The 19,794-nt window shown below is 38.1% G+C and overlaps 1 protein-coding gene across 1 annotated transcript in view; it reads right to left on the bottom strand.

Moving 5' to 3' along the window:
- Window positions 1–201: 201 nt before the first annotated feature.
- LYST (lysosomal trafficking regulator) overlaps window positions 202–19,794 on the bottom strand; it is a 172,847-nt gene continuing 153,254 nt past the window's right edge. Inside the window, exons 47-53 of the mRNA XM_065922257.1 lie at window positions 16,911–17,047; window positions 14,385–14,483; window positions 8,791–8,930; window positions 8,412–8,509; window positions 4,335–4,491; window positions 3,179–3,250; window positions 202–2,187 (exon numbers count right to left, since the gene is read on the bottom strand). Coding sequence (XP_065778329.1) covers window positions 2,049–2,187; window positions 3,179–3,250; window positions 4,335–4,491; window positions 8,412–8,509; window positions 8,791–8,930; window positions 14,385–14,483; window positions 16,911–17,047 — 842 coding nt within the window. The 3' untranslated portion in view covers window positions 202–2,048. The remainder of the gene's footprint in view (window positions 2,188–3,178; window positions 3,251–4,334; window positions 4,492–8,411; window positions 8,510–8,790; window positions 8,931–14,384; window positions 14,484–16,910; window positions 17,048–19,794) is intronic.

Raw genomic sequence — 19,794 nt, 5'->3', positions numbered from 1 at the left:
TTAGGACTTCTCTCTAAACTCCATTTAAAGGTTAAAACATACAATTTCTCACAAAGACCACAATTCAGAAATGAAAGTTATCCTTTCCAGTGACATAAATTTATAGGGCGGCTAAAGAGAAACTATATGGGTTACCAAAAAAACCCATCAATTTGAGACGTGGTTATAATATTTAAATTGTATTAAGAACAAGTCCTTAAATCTATTTTTATGAAATTTATTCCCAATTTGAAGTGGCAGTGTATACAAAGGTAACAGCTTGTGATAATTTACAGAAATATTTGCTACAACATGCACATTATGAAGTGTTTCAAACATATACATATTAAGTTCATGCTGAATAAATAATACCCCCAATTTTTTTATTTTTACATAAAAATATAATATTGCACTCTTAACAAGACCAGTTATTTTGCATATTTTCTCTTCAGATAAATGATGAAATTCAGCTTATAAAAAAAAAGACTGAGTAGCAACTTGTTCTAATAAGGAACTAATTTAAAGTTCTCAGTAGAAAAATGAACGCTGGACAATAGCTGCATTTTTTTTTTTAAACAAAGCAAATCACTTCAACGTGAACAGGAATAATTACATCTCTGCACCTAATTGGACCTCAGAATTAACAGCTGGTCTGTGCAAACCATGATCTGAATGTAGCCGTGGAGCGTTCTTACCTATGTGTGCAACGGAAGGTTATAAGCATACATGGCCACTTGCTTCCTCTTGTGTTTATCTTGACAGCAGAGACTTTGGAATTGTATATTACACAGTTTTTAAGCAGAATGTTTTAGAAAGTCTGGAAGTTACAAAAGTACTTCTGTAAACACTCTATGAATTAAATTTCCAGAACAAACACGCAAGTTATTCTTAGGCAGGAATATATTTTTTTATCTCATGGTAACATTACTGAGCTTATTTTACAGTTTTCAAAGCCAATAAAGCAGCACCCCAAGTACTATCATGATAGAAATAGGCTATTTCAGGGTTTTCAGGAATTCTGTCTTTATCGTGTTTAAGTTTGCTGTGGAGTACACAGATTTTTCTACTGTTCCTAGAATAGGCTAACAGAAACGGTGGGAACTGCTTTCTAAAAGAATGACTCTGCCTCCTATTTAAAACAAAGGAAGCTATCTCCTTTTCTTTGTAATTCTGTTTTGGGGAAGAAAACTCTTCAGCATATTAGATTAAAAGCCTTATCTGGATTGCATTGCTAATACCTGTGCAAACTTCTTTTGTAGTGGAGGCTTTCAGTTGCAAATTGTTAAGCATTCAATGCTCTGTAAATGCCAGGTATTAAAAAGAATTATCATTTTGTTTATTAAATCTTAGTGCCTCAACTAAGAATATTCATTATCTAGTGTTGCGGATTTTAAGTACGATTTTTATGAAGAAACAGAATGTGTCTGAAAATCAAAGATACCTGTGTTGTTTGTGACTGTCAAACAATCTGGTTCTACTTTAAGCTAAGAAGGCAACAGGCAAAAACTGCCTAACACTGAGATTCAAATATTCAGATATTCCAAAAAATGTTTGGTGCAGAGGCACCTACTGAACTCCTTACTGCTCAAAGAAAGCAATAATCAAGTCCTGAATTCTCTCTCCTTATCCTTCCTTTTTTGAGGGGAGGGGCGGGTGTGTGTGTTATTTTGGCAGAAAACTTTAAAAGTATAATCTTTTAGAGCAAATTTTATGTAAACAATTAGCTAACCAATTTAAATTCTACTGTTTTTTTGGGGGGGGGAATAATAGAAAACAGAAATAGAGATAAGTTTGTGTTTAGACTCCTCTATAGAAAAAAAACTTCAAGGATGTGATTTTAATTTACTGTGCCAGACTTCAACCTTGATACAACTCTCCAGATCATCACTAAATTAGAACTTTCCTTTCAGGACCTTGTGAGGCAGCAGAATTTTGTGCAGATGGACAGACTGTATCATTGCTTGGATTTGTTTGGTCATCCGTGTCTTCAGGTTTGAGCTCCTGAAACTGGCGAAGTCAGTAAATGCAGCCTGGAGTTAAAGTGCTGTGGAGAGTGCAGTTCCCCTCACTCATCCGGCTGCGTAGCTGCTGAGGAAGGAATAGAACATTGGGTGTTTCAAGCGCTGCTGGTCCTTCCGGCACCAGGCGATCACAGTCCCGTCGCTGTTCGCTGTGTACAAATGGTGGCCGTCACAGGAAAAGGTAAGGCTGGTAAAAGAAAGAGAGTCCCGTTTCTACGTTGTGTCTCTGAAAATTGTATCAGCATACTGGTGATCATGTGGAAACTGGTGTAAGAAGTTAAGAGTCTTTACTGGAGCAGAGAGACAGATAAAACAACCACCTACAAGTGGTTCTGACTGCACTAATATAGTTTAATGGTTCTGCTGCCAAGTTTGTGATGCTCATTCTAACCAGGTGATACAGACTAAAACCAAGATCAAAAGATTGGCACACTCTAGGAGAAAATATAAAGCCACATGTACAATAAAAGGTTAGTAAAGAATTAAAAAAAAAAAGATTGGCACACTCTGATCCCTCTTTGCATGTTTTCTTTTCCTTTTCTATTTAGTGTTACTACTTAAACAACAAATACATGGGTATAGGAAACTTCAAAAAAATATGACAGTACTACATTTTCTCTATATAGAAATAAATGAGGATTATTTTATGGAGGTATTTTATTTCCCTGAAAGAGGAAAAGATAAAAAATGTGTTATTAATATATAATTTTATTTTATTACATTTTACATTTAGTGGATAAAAAATAAATTTATTTTAATGCAGTAGAATTTGAATCACTTACTCCAATTGAGTTTTTAAAGTCATATTTGTTAATGGAGGAGAGGGTAACAAGTTGTTTATCAGTCTTGTCTAGCACACTCCTGTAGCATTATGGTATTTTCAATAATGAAAGGGAAAAATATATAACTTCCACATTTCAAGAGGCCTTCCCGGGCATGATCCCAGCACACCCTTCTGTGAGGCTCTGAGCTCCTGACCCAGATTTTAAGCTCCATGAACACAAATGCTTTGCCTCCTTCTGCCATGGGGTCCCGGACACCCTGGTGTTCGATAAACAGCCAGTTGTTTATAACGATCCTCCTTAGGCTCCTCTTTACTTCTGTGTGCTATACTGTATCTCCAACAGAAACAGTCACAGAGTATAGTATGAAGCAGGGAGGGGTGGGGGTGGTTTTACCTTACAATAGGCTTATTTGATTTAGGAAACGTAATTTCCCGCACAGGCTTTAAGTCCCAAGTACTCCATAACCTAGAGGAAGGAAAAAAGTCATCATCTAATTACACAAACTCAAGTTTCCTTTACTAAAAAGTTAGCCAACATGTTTATTTGTTAAAAATTACCTGGTAAGGAAACACAATAAACGATTAACGTGGTTAATTCTGGGCAGTTTGCTCAGGTGGGTATGGGATTAAGAATACTTTGTGTATTTCATATTGTTAATCTCAACAATTAAAAAATGAGGATTATGGCATTCAGTCCCATCACTTCATGGCAAACAGATGAGGAAACAATGGAACAGTGACAGACTTTATTTTCTTGGGCTCCAAAATCACTGCAGATGGTGACTGCAGCCATGAAATTGAAAGATGCTTGCTCCTTGGAAGAAAAGCTATGACAAATCTAGACAGCGCATTAAAAAGCACAGACGTTACTTTGCCAACAAAGGTCCATCTTGTCAAAGCTATGGTTTTTCCAGTAGTTACGTATGGGTATCAGAGTTGGATCATAAAGAAAGCTGAGTGTTGAAGAACTGATGCTTTTGAACTGTGACATTGGAGAAGACTCTTGAGAGTCCCTTGGATTGCAAGGAGATCAAACCAGTCAGTCGTAAAGGAAATCAGTCCTAAATAGTCATTGGAAGGACGGATGCTGAAGCTGAAGCTCCAATACTTTGGCCACCTGATGCAAAGAACTGACACTTTGGAAAAGACCCTGATGCTGGGAAAGATTGAGGTGGGGAGGAGAAGGGTATGACAGAGCATGAGATGGTTGGATGGCATCACCAACTCAATGGACATGAGTCCGAGTAAGCTCCAGGAGTTGGTGATGGACAGGGAAGCCTGGCGTGCTGTAGTCCATGGGGTTGCAAAGAGTTGGACACGACTGAGCAACTGAACTGAACTGAACTTTTTATAGTTAAACAATATAAAATTTCAAAAATGTACAAATTACTATTTAGAAATAAAACAGAAACACCAGAAGAACCTATATCCTAATGTGATTTTAAATCTATAAATATTAAATATTATTATGTTTAGATAGTAAAAAATACTTTTTGAAACTGCTATGTCCTTATGAGCAAAAGGACACAAAGAAATCAAACTCCTCTTACCTTACAATTCCATTTTCTAATCCCCCAGCAATCACATTGATAGATATTCCCTCAGGCTGGTTAGAGAAAGCCACAGAACAAATGATCTCTCTGCAGTGGACGTGTCCAACGAGGTCCCCATTCACTGTCCAGAGTCTGAGGTCACTGCCTCCACCAGCTAAAACACCACAAAACCCCACAGGTCACCAGGGTGTGGGTGCTGCAGAGCCCCCCACATTGGGCCCCAGAGGGGAATCCCTGAGTGCCTCACTTGTCTGTTGGATGAAGTTCATAGGCAACTCATGACTGGAGAGTGTATAAGTGAAATTACTATATAAGGCACACAGAGTTGGCCTATTTATCTAGAGATGATGGCTAGTGAAAAAAATAAAAATAAAAAATTAACCTACAAGGTAGAGCAACAATGTAAATTAACCATGAATTTCTTTGTAATCATAATCTCTTAGCATACAAACTGCCAAATCTAATTCTGAAGGTACCTAGAAAGCTAAACAACCTCCAAGCAGAGAAGAAAATATTCTGTGAAACTACAGTATCTTTAAGAAGTGAGTTATGGGACTTCTGAAGAAAAAATAAGTTACAGTAAGAGTTGAGTTAAAAACTAATTCTTAAAAAGAAAGCTAATTCTTCAGAATGTCCAAGAGTGAATCTTATAAATCAATGTCTTATTAAATGAATTTTTTCTTTTTCAAAGACCAGGAGTAATCAAACTTTTTGTAGTTTTCCAGGTGATGGAGGAGGCAGTAATTGCTAGCCATCCTCAATAAACTGGGGCTGGTGGTTTGGGGCCTTATGGTGATGTGTCCAGCCTTTCTGGAGAAATGTTCTCATTCTGATAAAGAGAAAGGTTAAGAGGCATGATAAAGTTGGGATGACACAGTGTTACCACACTTTATCTCTCCATTAGAACTAACATAAAAGTAGAGAATTTATTTCTCTCCTTTATTAAGGCAGTGAAAAGATTTCATATTTTATAGCAAAGAAGTAAGTATTAGAAATACTTCTTCACCTATAGAAATGCTAAGACCATCAAATACCACAAACCAAAATGCCTAGTGTGTTGCAGTATTATTCACAACAGCCAATAGGTGGGAACAACCCAGATGTTCATCAAGAGGTGAATGGATAAACATAATGTAGTATATCTAAACAATGGAACTCATTTTTATTCAGCCATGAAAAGTAATAAAGTTCTGGGGAGGGAGGTGGGAGGGGTGATTGGGATGGGGAACACATGTAAATCCATGGCTGATTCATGTCAGTGTATGGCCAAACCACTACAATATTGTAAAGTAATTAGCCTCCGACTAATAAAAATAAATGAAAAAAAAAAGTAATGAAGTTCTAACATATGCAACAACATAGATGAATCTTGAAAATGTTATGCTCAGTCAAGTAACTGAGGGGGTAGGAGAACTACCCACTACTCTGAATTTTAGAATATTATATTAACTTTATAGTACCACTGGCAACAGGAAAAGGCTATGAACTGTAGTTGAAATGCATGTATTTTTGATATAGTGGCAGAATGATTTTTAAAAGTACAGAAACCATCTACTATAATATTTACATAGTTTTAATACATTTTATATCTTATCACTATAAAAACCACATCCCATAATAAGCCCTGGGAAATCAGGATAAGGAAAGAATGAGTTTGCCAGTGTGTCTTTAGCCTCAATACAGAAAATTTTGAGATTATATATGTGTATACACACACATATACATATTGTATATTATATACATACACATACATATATATGTATCTTCAATTTTGATTTTAAAGTTACTTGGATGGTTCTCACTAAAGAGTCAAGATTTTTTGATAGGTTAAATCTGGTTAAATTCCTTTTCTCTCTTTTTTTTAAGTATGGTTAACTTTCTTCCCTTCCTGGAGTATAAGAATAGGAGAATGAAATGTAGTCCAGGTCACTAAACATAAATTTGTCCTCTTTTAAAAAGTCATTACTTTTATCATGCTCTCGCCCAAATGCTCTTTATGACTCCTCTTGTATATGTATTAAGAGGCCTCAAACAAGTTGAGAAGGCCTTTTTGTTCAAAGTGGGAAGAAAGTTCTACCCATTACTCTATCATACTGTGTGTACTGCCTATAGACACTTGAATACCCTACTAGTGAGTTGGTAAATATAAGCAAAAGTAATTTGATTTCTTGTTCCCATATGACTAGCTGATATAATTTCACAGATATAAATCACTACTGGCAGCAGGAAAGCAGCTCCCTCAGGATCAGTTCCAATTTCCAAATGTTGCCAAAACAAGAAAGTAGAGAGCTCTAGATAAGTAATCACTGTATTCCCCCCTAGGTTCCCTCTTGATGTGTGTGACCCACTGAAAGCCCCTAATGTACAAATCAAGGAAGAACAGTTAGCAAAGTCATCAATCATCTGTCCACACTTGTGTTACCAAAGTCAACTATTTAAGGTCTTTCCCTTTAGTTATGCTGACTGGGGAATAAGAATGTGTTCATGACATTCATTACTTTATGACTGGGGGCTAAAGCCTGGCAAACATTAATACTTCATATCCGAAATCTTGAAGAATGACTGGAGATATTACTTTTCTTGAATATAAGAATGATGAGTGTTTTGTAAAATTGACAAAATTCCAAGAGATACCTGTGATATAGGAAAAAAAAAAAAAAAAAAAATATATATATATATATATATATATAAACTTTGACCCACGGCCCTGGCATAGAGCTCCTAAACTCTTGTTAATTTACTGTCTTTTGTATGTTAGGGAGATGACTGTTGGGGAGGTCCCAGACAGCTTCAGGTGGGAGCTGGCCAGCAGAGAAACTGTCCTTATAGCACCTCTCACCTCTGGGGAGGGGAGAGGAGCTAGAGGCGGAGGTCAGTTCCTAACGGCCAGTGACTGAATATACCAGGCCTACATAATGGAACCTCAGAAAAACCCCTCAACAACAGGGGAGAAGACTGATGAGCACATTCATGGGCCAGGAGGGTGGTGCCTTCTGACTCCACAGGAACAGACCTCTGGACCTTTTCTTGTGGCTGTTCACATTGTAATGAACTACAGTAGTTAAGTACAGTGTTTTATTGAGTTTTGTGAGTTGTCTGAGAGAATCATCGAAACTGGTGGGGGCCTTGAGACTCCCAAGTTTGCCAACTTCAACTAGTTAGTGTCAGAATTGAATTGCACTGTTGGACACCCATTTGGGGTCACAGGACCGGGGGACAGTTTAGTGTCTGGAAAGACCACACATTTGGTGTCAGGAAAAAACAATATAAAAAATGCAACCAAAGGATAAAAGACTACCCACTGTAGGTGTGTCAAAGATACCTTTGGACAGAAAGAAACAGTTTTTTGAAGAATCCTTTCAATTAATGGAAATGCAAACAGAAAATTTATGAGCTTGCCAACTGTTCTTACCGACTGGATGCATCAAATATTTTAATATGTATACATGAAAATAAAACTAAAAGCCAGACATTTGATTAGGAGAACTATCTTTCTCATGTAAATTTGGGGCACATTACACCTCCATTGTTATTCTGTACTACGGTCCTGCAGGAACTAGAAGACACATGTAATACAAAGCTGATCCTCTGCTGATGCCCTGGAGGAGGGCATGGCAACCCACTCCAGTATTCTCACCTGGAGAATCCCCATAGAGAAGCCTGGCAGCCTACAGTCCATGGGGTCGCAAAGAGTAGCACAAGACTGAGCAACTAAGCACAGCACATGCCTCAATTGATGGACTCAGTCTTCGACTTCATTGTATTTTCATACACATACAACGGAGGATGAGATGGTTGGGTGGCATCACCGACTCGATGGACATAAGTTTGAGTAAGTTCCGGGAGTTGGTGATGGACAGGGAAGCCTGGCGTGCTGCAGTCCATGAGGTCGCAAGAGTCAGACATGACTGAGCAACTGAACTGAACTGAATACCACATACACGCTATTCCCTAAGTATGCAGGTCTGGCAGGGACCAGAGGGACGTAACGTGACAGTTTAACCTATGATGTAACCAGCTGGCTGAGCATACATTAGCGCAACCACTCCTGCTTTGGGTTTGGGGCCAACTTACCTGAGTCACACACTGTGGCAATGTCACCTGTAGTCTCACTGGCAGAGACGGCCGTGACTGGGCTTTTGTGTCCTGCTAGACTTTGTACGTAGCATAACCTGAAAGACCAAAGACATGAAAATTTGCATATGAACATTAAATATAATTACATCCTTTTATTTATATAATTTTTTTGGTTAGTATATGTACCTACTATTTATAAGGGATTCCTGACTCTATTCCTAACTGATCTATTAATTCAGTAAGATTACAAAGGTAAAGTCTGTATTTCATGCTTAAAGTTATTATAATGTAAAGATATTATTTTAGTGCATCTGTTTCTCACAGTAAGAACTGAAACATTAAAAACAGCTATTTTAGAGTTGGAAATCTTCTGTACCTGTTTAAATCCCATATGATGCAGGTTCCATCTCTGCTCACACTTATCATTATACTATATGGTTTGCAGACAAATAAACTGGTTATCTCTTCTGTGTGCCCATACAGATGTATCTGAGACTCCATTTCTATATCTGAAGGCTAAAATTTAAAAAATAAGTATAAGATAAAAGCCATGACAAAAGGTATTCTAGTACTGTTATCTCAAAAACAAAACAACCCAAGTGACTCAAACATTCTTCTCAAACAAATTTTTTCAACCTAGTTCAACTTTTTCTGAAGAGTAGAACTAGTTAAACATTAAAAAAAGTTTTAATTGACCATAATCTCATCAACTGATAAGTTTTTCATTTTTGACTATTCTTTTCTAGTCTGGCCAAATATACTTGTACTTTAATAGTTCTGATTATCTCCATATAAATAGTTCTCTATTTCATATTTTATACATTCTACCATAAGCATTTCTCATTTTTGACAGTGTATTCAAAATGATATTTAAGTGTTATGATATTCTATATAGTTAGTATACCTTAATTTACTTGAACATCCTTTATTGATAGATATTTAAAATTGTTTCAAATGTTTTCAAAATTTTAGATGCCATAAATAAATTTTATTTTATTTTATTTATTTCATAATTTTTAAATTTATGTACATAAGTTTTGTTCCTCCTCTATATCACTTCTTTAGAATAAATTTCCAGAATCCTTGTAGTGGATCAATGAATATTAATCAATTTACAGTATTGATACGAATTTTACAGTGCAGATATAGTACAAATTTTACAGTATCGATACAAATTTTACAGTACTTGCAAAGGCTTTGCACTGACTCCTGATGCTACTAATGGCAATGTATTACTCATCAATAGTTGTGGATTGATTTTCAAAATCAAAGCTTGCAACCTGGTGTTCCAAGGTCCACATGGTTCACAGATACCAGATACACACATATTATATATTATGTATATATTATACAGGGTATAATTTTTGTTATATACTAGGTTTAAATTGTCATAGGCATAATTTTTGTTATATACTAGGTTTATATTGTCATAAAGTATTTCAATAATATACTATAATATAATATATATATAGTATATATATAGTATATATATATACTATAATAATAATATATTTCAATAATAATAAAGTAGAAAGTATAAATACAATGAAAATCTGCACACTGACCACTCAGTTAAACTAATCCTAACATTTTATAATATCAGCTTATTTTTTAAATATAGAAAACATTAACTATTACATAGTGGGTGTACTGTTTTACATCCTATTTCCTCTCCCTTCTCAGAAGTTATTATCCTGAATTTTGCATTTGTTTCCTGTGTATTTAGAATTTATGTTCTACTATATGCTACTATAACAATAAACAATGTATTGGTTTTCATTTCGATAAACTTTATAAATATGGTACTTATTGTTCTTTAGGCATCCGATCTATTTTGCCTTTTTTGATCACCATTGTGATCAAACAAAACACAACCTGTGTTGACTTCATTAGTTGCAGCTCATGTATTTTAAGTGCTCCATGGTCCAGTGTCTTAGTCACATAAAAATACGTATTTTATACTTAAAAAGACTAAATGACCAGGCAACACCAGTCTTCCTTGGAGCCACTGGCCTGAGTTGTGTGGCAGTGGCTTCTGTCTAGCTAGGGCACATGGCCTTCAGGCTGAACACAAGCACAGCGACAAGACGGCTCTGAACAAGGGCGCGAGTCCTGGGGCTGGGCCCCCTCTGGTCCGCCTCTGGGACCCTCCCCACAGGGCCAGGAGTCTGTGGGGCCACGGGGACATGCCAGCGCCCTTGCAGACCATGCTTCAGGGTCCCTGGGGCTGAAAAACTGACTATCCAGAAAGGCTTGAGCCCTTTCCTTCTCTGCTTGCATTTGTGTCTCAGCAGTCATTCTAAATCTTTGAAAATTTCCCAAGTTTTAAATGGCAATCAAGGTTGCTTTTAATTGCATTTCTCTTATTATAACTATTAATAAGCTTAACTTTTTCATATATTCATTTTTTATCTATAAATTTGTGTGCTTGGTTTTATATATTTGTTACTACATTAGAAAATTATTTGTAGGGATTCCTCTACTAGTGGAATAGAATGCAAGCACCTTCCTCGTTTCTCCTGGATGACCCGGATCACCATGCCAGTCTAGGGATGCCTTATCCAAAGCTGAGTCTCAAGGATCCTGGACAGCCCAGGAAATTCCAATCTAGGCTGTATATCCAGGCAAGAGTTGGTCTCATCTGACTCATCCTCACTCTCAGGGACCAGCCTTTTGGACAAGAACCTCCTTAGAACCAGCCCCCCCCCCCCCCCCCATTTTGCTCTGTCCCTTGTTACCGTTTTCTACTCCTCTTATAAGAGGCAGTCTCAAGGCCAGTGTCAATATTCTAGGACTGACAGATAATCCAAGAATATCTAACTCAAAGCTAGAGCTCCCTCCTTGCTTGTTAAAAGCTATATATATATGTATGTGTATTTTTTTTTACTTCATGACTATGAATAGTATTTATGGGGTAAACAGAAAATAGGTACCCTACAGTGGTTGTTGAAATTTTAGATTTTGCACTTTAAAATGATTCTAAGAGTCAGTGTTACTAGATGCTTCCCTGAGGGATCAGAAAATAATTTCCATGGGTAGAACAGAAATCTTCTGCTGGCCTACTTCTTAATAAAATGTTCTTGAATGGTTTGATACTACCTTGGATAAACTGTATATTTATTCTCCCTGCCATCAATTTAGAGAATAGAAATACAGGTGTTCACTTATATAAAGATGACGTGGGCACATTAATAAGTGAAAAACAACTCAAGATCAGTTATTTTAGGGTCAGTTATCACCTTTGAAGACATTCTTCTTTATTTATTTATTTTTAATTTTTTTAATTTATTTAGCTGCGTCGGGTCTTAGGTGCGGCATGTGGAATCTTTCATTGCCACATACGGGCTCTCGAGTTTCAGCACTCAGGCTTAATTACCCTTCAGCATGTGGGATCTTAGTTCCCCGACCAGGGATCGAACCCCGGTCCCCTGCATTGCAAGGCGGATTCTTACCACTGGACTTCCAGGGACGTCCTGACATTCTTCTTTAATATATAAAGGGCTTATAGATAACAGTTCCCTATAACCAATCAATGTATTCATCATTAGGTATGTAGAATGCATTTTAACAGACTATCTTAGGAGATCCACCAGAAACAATGTTCAAAGTTAGATATGCTTCACCAGCTTAGGAAAGTATTTCATAAGCTTCCCTTGAAAATATTGTCAAGCAACAATTATCTTGGTTATAGCCTACATGGCACTTGGGAGCCTGTCTTTCGCTGTGTCAAGGGTAACATAAACAAGAACAGAAATACTTTTAGAACCATGGCATTCCGTGGGTTTGGGCAATGGAAACTAGTGAACATGAGGTGCTTCCCGCCAACCTCTCAGGCACAGGGTCACATCTGCAACTTCAGGGACCCCAAAATGATGAAATGGTACCCAAGAAAAAGCAACAATACCCACAAAATCCCAGGTAACCTTCCCTTAGATCAACCAATGATAAAATCATACAGCTAAGATACACTTTTGGAAATGGTTTAAATAGTTAACTGTTTATCTCATGACTTGATTACCTATTAGGAGAAAAAGAAAACCCTTATATATAAGCTGAAAAATCAACTTTCAGGAAAGGGTAGAACTGAGGAAAGGTATGCAACATAAGACTTCACAAGCCTACAGTAACTTCAAACTAAAAGAAGCACATGTATTGCTGTATTCAAATGATAACAGCTACACCTTTGATCTGCTGCTTCAGAGCTATGCTGTGTACAATTACTCCTATATCGGCAACTTAATATTTTTTTTTAAACCAATACTGCATACTGTGTTAGTGTACAATTAAAAATTTAAATTGTAGGGAGAATGGAAGTAAGGAAAACTAAGAACAAGGCTGTTCAAAGTGTTGGAAAAAGAGGAAATAAACAAAAGATGGAAGACAGTTTTTGGACGACAAGGAACAAATGATCTGTGCACACAAGCAGAGGACCCCTCTGCAGCAGAGATTGTGCACACAAGCAGAGGACCCCTCTGCAGCAGAGATTAGAATGTACGTGCAGGAAAAAGGAGACAGAAAGGTGGGCTCAGACGTGGGAAGGCAAGGCAGCAGTAAATATCAGAGACGTTATAAAAGTGACATCTGATTTAGGCCTTGGGGAGTAAAAAGAAAATGAGACATTCCAAAAGTGAAGGCGCCCCTCTGCTTAGACTCCTCAGCACTCTTCTCATAGTGGCCTGTGTTTAAGACCCTCACCTCTCTCTACTGTTCCTGCCACTCCTCCCAGCATGTTCTGCTCTGAACTACATACAAAGTATCTGCCACTCCCAAACTATGATGCCTTTAATTCCAGGTGGTTAGTGTGCTCTTTCCTCTTTTCTCCACTCAGGAAAATGATCCTTCAGGATCCAGCTCAAGTGTAAATTTTCAGGCTCCCTGACACCTGGTTGGGCCCACTTCTGACTCTTTCTACCCTGTGTGTCAGTCTTAGAGCACACACCCCACTGTTCTGCAATAACCTGTAGGGGCCCACCTCCTGCTGCGGAGTCCTCAGTATAGCTGCCAGCATCACCACAGCACCTTTTAACTGGTACCCTTCCCTCCAGGCTCATGGCCCTTTAAGCAGGCTCTACAGAGATAGTCTTAAAATGCTGACTGGATCATATCACTCCTGCTTCACGCATTTTCATGACTCCTTAGACTAAGAGTCAGAAACAATATTATGGCCACATTTACACCCTAAGGAGGGTGGCAAAGAACCTTAACAAGGGTTTAAAACTGAATAAACTTGCTCAGAAAAGTAAGGAACCGAGTGTCACCCTATGCTAGGAAAACAGGTTTCACTCAGTAGAACACGTTTTATAAAATAATGGAGAAAACTGTAATTAAAAAAAAAAAAAAGCACACAGAATGTTCTAGAACAGAATGGTTATCACTGAGTTATCACTCTAAACTTGCCACTACTCTTCAATGGCACCGCAGACAGCTGATTCAATAAAGAAATGAAAGTAAATTAAGAGAAGTACAGCATAAGAATGAAGACATTCTTCACTAGATTGTTTTAATAATTTAGCTCACAAATCTTAAAAGATTCAGTAAATGGATAAAAAAAATTTCTCCCAGTAAGTGGTAGAATAGAGACTGGCTACTTGGATTTTTCTGTCATTTAACTGACTCAGAGTGTATTAGGAATGTTAGGAGTTCTGCACTTCTAAATTTTACAGAATCTTGTGGGTTACCCTTTAAGCATTCAGGTCGATACTGAAAACACAGGGAAGCATCAAAATGTCACGAAAAAGCCTACATACAAAGCAGAGTATAACTCAAAATACTTTCTGTCTCTGACTATATACAGTTATTTTAAAAATTCTTTTATGATCCTAATAAACCTAAAATAAAGAGTTAGATATTGACCTTTTACATTACCAGAGCTTCTGTGAAGAAGAGATTCAAGTATAAAAAATATACGTTGCTCTAAGGGTTTCTCCCCCTCGCTGACATGAAAATCCCACAGATGCGCCCAGGACCTACCGTGCCGCTTGTGAACCTGTTTGAGTAAGCTGTGATGACACCACACTTGCTCCCAGTGAACAGCTGGCAGCTGTCAGGGACCCAAGCACAACTAGTCACCTAGGAAAAGGACAAGTCAAGATGAACATGCTTAAAAAGCATGAGAAATGCTTCTACTTTTCTGACGCTTATTTTAAAAATATATGCTCACAAAACTAAGATAAATATTTTACTTGAAATGATTAGAATGGTGCAAGATATAGTAATAGAGTATTACGTAACTTTAAGATGTCTAAAAGCTGTAAAATGTGAAATAAACTGTCATCTTTTGGTTCTCTTATTGCATTGTCGAAAAAATGCTGTTATCTCTTGAGAAAGTATAAAAGAAGACCAGAGACACCGTTTCTTTCACTTGTCATTGAACACAGTTGGGAATTCAGAATTCTTCATTTTCCAGTGATAACAGAAAAGAGAAGAAAATTGACAGGAATATGTTTTACAGTTAAGAATCAATCAAAAGATGAGGCAAAGAGAGAGCAGGACTCTAATATGTAATGATGATAGTGAAATTGATCAGATAAGTGAAACTGCAGAGTGTGGGTCTTTGTATGATAATATCCTGGACAAATTTTCTCAAACTAAAGAACTAATAAGTGAATGACATATTCCAAGAACAAAAATGAAAAATGGTATTCTCATCTAGGTAGCCATTTGATTGGAAGTACTTTATCACACCACGTTTGCTCAAAAACTGGATTATTCTGTTTTGCTAAAAGGACTTGAGAGTGTTTTTTCATCTTTAATGATGTTTCTGTGCCCAATTTTACATGACAGAAATAATTTTGCAGTGTTGAAATTCTTATTAAAATTTCTAATAAGGTGGTTTTTCACTGTCCTTTATTCTTACTTTTGTTAGTTTACTAGTAAGCCAGATGACAAAAGGCAGTGACCTTTTTTTTCAGGCATATTGAAGATTAAGCAAACAAGTCACTGCTCTCCTTTTTTTCACTGCCAAAAATTCCCCACAAGTAGCTGATTCCATTTCTTTCTTCTTTTTTAAACACTTTTATTTATTTATTTATGTCTGGCTGTGCTGAGTCTTTGTTGCCGCATGAGATCTTCTCCAGTTGCAGAGAGAGGGGGCTACTCTCAAGCTGCAGTGCACACTTCTCATTGTGGTGGCTTCTCTTGTTGCAGAGCACGGGTTCTAGATGGGCAGTAGTTGCAGCTCCTGGGCTCTAGAGCACAGGCTCAGCAGTTGTGGTGCATGGGCTGAGTTGCTCCAAGGCATGGGGGATCCTCCCAGATCAGAGGTTGAACCCGTGTCTCCTGCATTGGCAGGCGGATTCCTCACCACTGAGCCACCTGGGAACCCTTCCATTGACTCCATTTCTAAGGCGCTTGGGGAATGGTGACAAATGTTAGGATGTGTGAGTAGGCACCAGGTGTATGTAGGTAATGAAAGTCAGAAACCAGTAAAAGAACTTCCTATGGAAAGACAGTCAAAGAGAGAAGGTTTAGCATACAATTTAGTCCTGGAAAAAGTTGTGGCAGTACTGCGTGTATGTGTTTGTGTGTGTATATGGTGTTTTACAGTTTACAATATACTTTCACAAACACTGGAGACATTTTTACAACAGTTTTATGAGAGAGTAGTGGGAGTATGACTACTCCAGTTTTAAGCAGAAGGAAAGAAACTCAAGTTGGGAAAGGTTAATTACTTATGAATAGTAAGTAACGGAGCTGGATGCTAACACAGATCACAGGGATGGCAGGGCTTTAGTAAGGCCCAAGGCTCTTTCTACCATGTGGTGATGCCTAAATTCCCGGTCCATTTAAAAAAAACCAGGTGCAGTAGATGATGCTCTTGTTATTGAAAATGACATAGTAACAAAAGGCAAGTTAACATTGAGAAAAAAATCAATTGTGATTTTGTTCCAACACTGCTGTGAGCTGATGCTGAGTACGAGATTACGATCCAGTCTCAACAAGAGATGGGAAGAGCAGGGGTCCCCCACTCCCAGGCCACAGACCAGTAGCAGTCCATGGCCTGTTAGGAAGCGGGCCACACAGAAGCAGGTGAGTGGCTGGCAAGTGAGTGAAGCTTCACCTGTATTTACATCCGCTCCCCATCACTCATATTACTGCCTGAGTTCCGCCTCCTGTCAGATCAGTGGCACTTGATTCTCGTAGGGACACGAATGCTACTGTGAACTACATATGCAAGGGATCTAAGTTGTGGGCTCCTTAGGAGAATCACCCTGAAACCATCCCCCTATTCCCTGCTCTGTGGAACAAGAGCCTTCTGTGAAACCAATCCCTGGTGCCAAAAAGGTTGGGGACTGCTGGGGTAGAGAACGAACTCTGGGGCATAGGCAGTACAGCAGCAGTTAGGAAGGCTGTCTGCACTGTAAACAAGGCATATGTCTAGCGTCATGAGCTTCTTGACTAACTATAGGATATTAAAGACTAGCTGTCATCAGTCTGACTCCCTTCTAAAGCATTATGTTTAATTATTACTATAAATTACTTCATAAAAATGTTTACCTGATATTGCTGGGAACTTTGTATAAAGTTTATTGGAGGCTCACTTTGTTTACTCTTCAACCTTAAAATGTTATCAGCATATCCCCAGCTCAGGATGGCTGACCACTGAATGTCAGTACTGTTCATGCTTCTCACACCTCAAGAAAGAGAAATAAAGTATTAGTTGCCACTGATCAGTTATCATTGGACAGCCCACTGAAATGTCAGGTTAAAGACCACTCTGGCCTTTAAGGCCTGAAGTTCACATAGCAGAACATGGTTATTCCAGTGCAAAATCATCTTTATAGCCATAAGATGGACCGATTTATGTTAGTTTCATTCCTTTAAGGCTAATAGGATTTAAGGTTGGAACTGTATTCTTTTTCACCTGTGTAGGGATTTATTTGACTTGGAACTAAAATTTCTGTTAAGAAATTTTTATAGAAGACAAATGATAACTAAGCTTCCTCTATTTATGTTCTGTGATGCTTTTTCTTCTAATAATAAATAAGAACTAGATAATGTTTAAATAACTTTCTAGATACCCATTACTGAAAAATCAATATGGAGAACTACTAATGCTAGAAAGGGACCATTGCTGGAGCAGAAGCAATCCTGAGAATAATTTAATCCTGCAACCACAAGGACTTTGTACAGGGGAACTTCATATAATGAGGTTCTGTTCTTTCCTTGTTCTATTCTCAACATGATATTACGCCCTTTTGGGATAAAGATCTGGACATCTTGACATCCTTTCCCAGTGTTCCTCGTAATCTACACCTTGTGGCGCACTGACTAGGGCTAATGCAGCATAAATGCTGTAGGCAGTTGGTGCTGCCTGTGCGAATAAGAAGCTCTGAGTTCCTCAGGGAGATGGTGAGTGCCTCGCTTAATATATAGCTGTATCTATAACACACAGAATGTGAGTACTTAGCATAATATATGGCATAAAACAGCACAGTACAGCATAATATGAAGCAATGAAACAAACAAACATTTGCTGAATGAATCAAGAGCATATTGAAAATGTAATTCACATGTTTATTTTTGTTTTGTTGAGTATAATTCCAAATGTGGACATGTGTTTTGCAATACAGAAATTAGGATAGCCTTGCTACGTATATGCTCCACTCTAGATAAGCCTCAGGACTTCCCAGATTTTACCATGAAGACTGGCATGTGGTAAGAACTCAATAACTGTCCCTGGTATCTCATTCCAGCAACACAAGATGCACCATCTTTTTTTAAGAAGAAAAATAAACTTCTTCTTTACCTATTAGAATAGTAGATCTTAAACAAGAGTTTGCAAGAAAATGACTTTTGCAGCACGTGCAGATTTAGACTCAAGGCTCAGAGATTCTCATTTGGTGTGTCTCCAGTGGGACCAACTGAGTATACTTGGGAAAAAAGCACCTCAGACAATTTTGAGGCATTGTCAGTTCTCAAGTAATTGGCCTGTACTGAGCTAAAGATCATTAAAACCATGGCAGGTTAGTTGCTACACTGTATTACGCATGTGTAACTAGAGGGCAGCTATTTAATATAGCAGTGCTCATGACTTTCCATCTGCCAGCTGCACTTACTCACTCAGGGCCTCTAGGAAATGCCCCTGTGGATGGTTCTGTACTGGGTACAGCAGTGAATGCGCAGAGCCCCTGGCTCCAGAGTGCTTACAGTCCAGCGGACATGCATTTATTAAGCACTTAAGCATTTATTAAGCACACCGGAGTCAGGTGTTAACCATTTCTTATATTATTTCATTTAAGCATTATGGTGAATTACCCTGGGAAGTAAGTCCTTTTATTATTCCCATTTCATAGATTAAAAGTCAGGACTCAAAAAGCATAAGTAATTTTCTCAAAATTACACAAAAATACACAGGAGTTAGGCAGCAGAACTGGGGTGCAAACTCAGGCATTGTGCCACGCAAGCTCATGGCCATAACTTGTATGATACCACTTTCATGGACACACCTACATTCTGCCAAATCCCACTTATATTCTATGAGGAAATAAAGTATAATTTGAATGAACACAGCTATTAGGGGCTTGTGACTGTAGTGGCACAAATAAGATAGGTTAGCTATTAAGTTGGACATATTTAAGTCCCACCATGCTAAGTGATAATACCAGCCCCTTTCTCTCTGATCAACAGAGAGAAACTTCAATCCACTCTAATTAATTTCTTAAAGGCAAATTATTCACACCTTTTGATACTTTAAGTGTTAGTAGTAGTAAACTACTTGTGACACATCTCATAGCTGACTGCAATGATGATTAAACAGATTTACCTTACCCTCTTAATTCACTAAACTTTGATAAAATGGTATGTAGCTTCTTTTATTACTGGCAACTATAAAGGCAATCATTCATTTTACGACAGAAGGAAGAGTGAGTTTAAAAGAACTGTGGTCCTGTCAGCACACTAAATTCCTTGAAGTGGCTGAGGCCGGGGCACGGGTCCGGGGGTCCCTACACTGTGGAGCTCCAGTGGGGGGAGGGGCCGTGAGGACCGGAGGAGCACAGTGCACAGAACCAACACCAAGAGGCGTCAGGTCCACACACTGGTTTCCCGGCAAATCTGCACACCCCTGACAGGCACAGATGGGTGCCCCCAGTCATTCATTTCAGTGCTTAAAGCCCAGGCCTAGGAAGTAGGGAGAGTTCTTTTGCATTAAGCAAAATGACTAATTTGGAAGGGCTGAGGAATTGCTTGAATGGAAAATGTCACTAGTTTTCCAGTGTGTAGGTGACATTTAGAAATATCAAGAGGGCCTCTACTGACAGCACTTTCCCACGTGTTGCTTTTAGTGAGTCAGTGCAAAGAGGGGAGAAAAAGATTGCTTTCCAGACATATGTATTTTTAAAACCCATTTTCAAGGCTATCATGATTTCCTCATTTTGTT

This window comes from Muntiacus reevesi, chromosome 2, assembly GCF_963930625.1.
Source record: "Muntiacus reevesi chromosome 2, mMunRee1.1, whole genome shotgun sequence".
Classification (NCBI taxonomy): Eukaryota; Metazoa; Chordata; class Mammalia; order Artiodactyla; family Cervidae; genus Muntiacus; species Muntiacus reevesi.
Note: the sequence above shows the minus strand (reverse complement) of the source record. Positions and strands in the feature narration are given on the sequence as shown.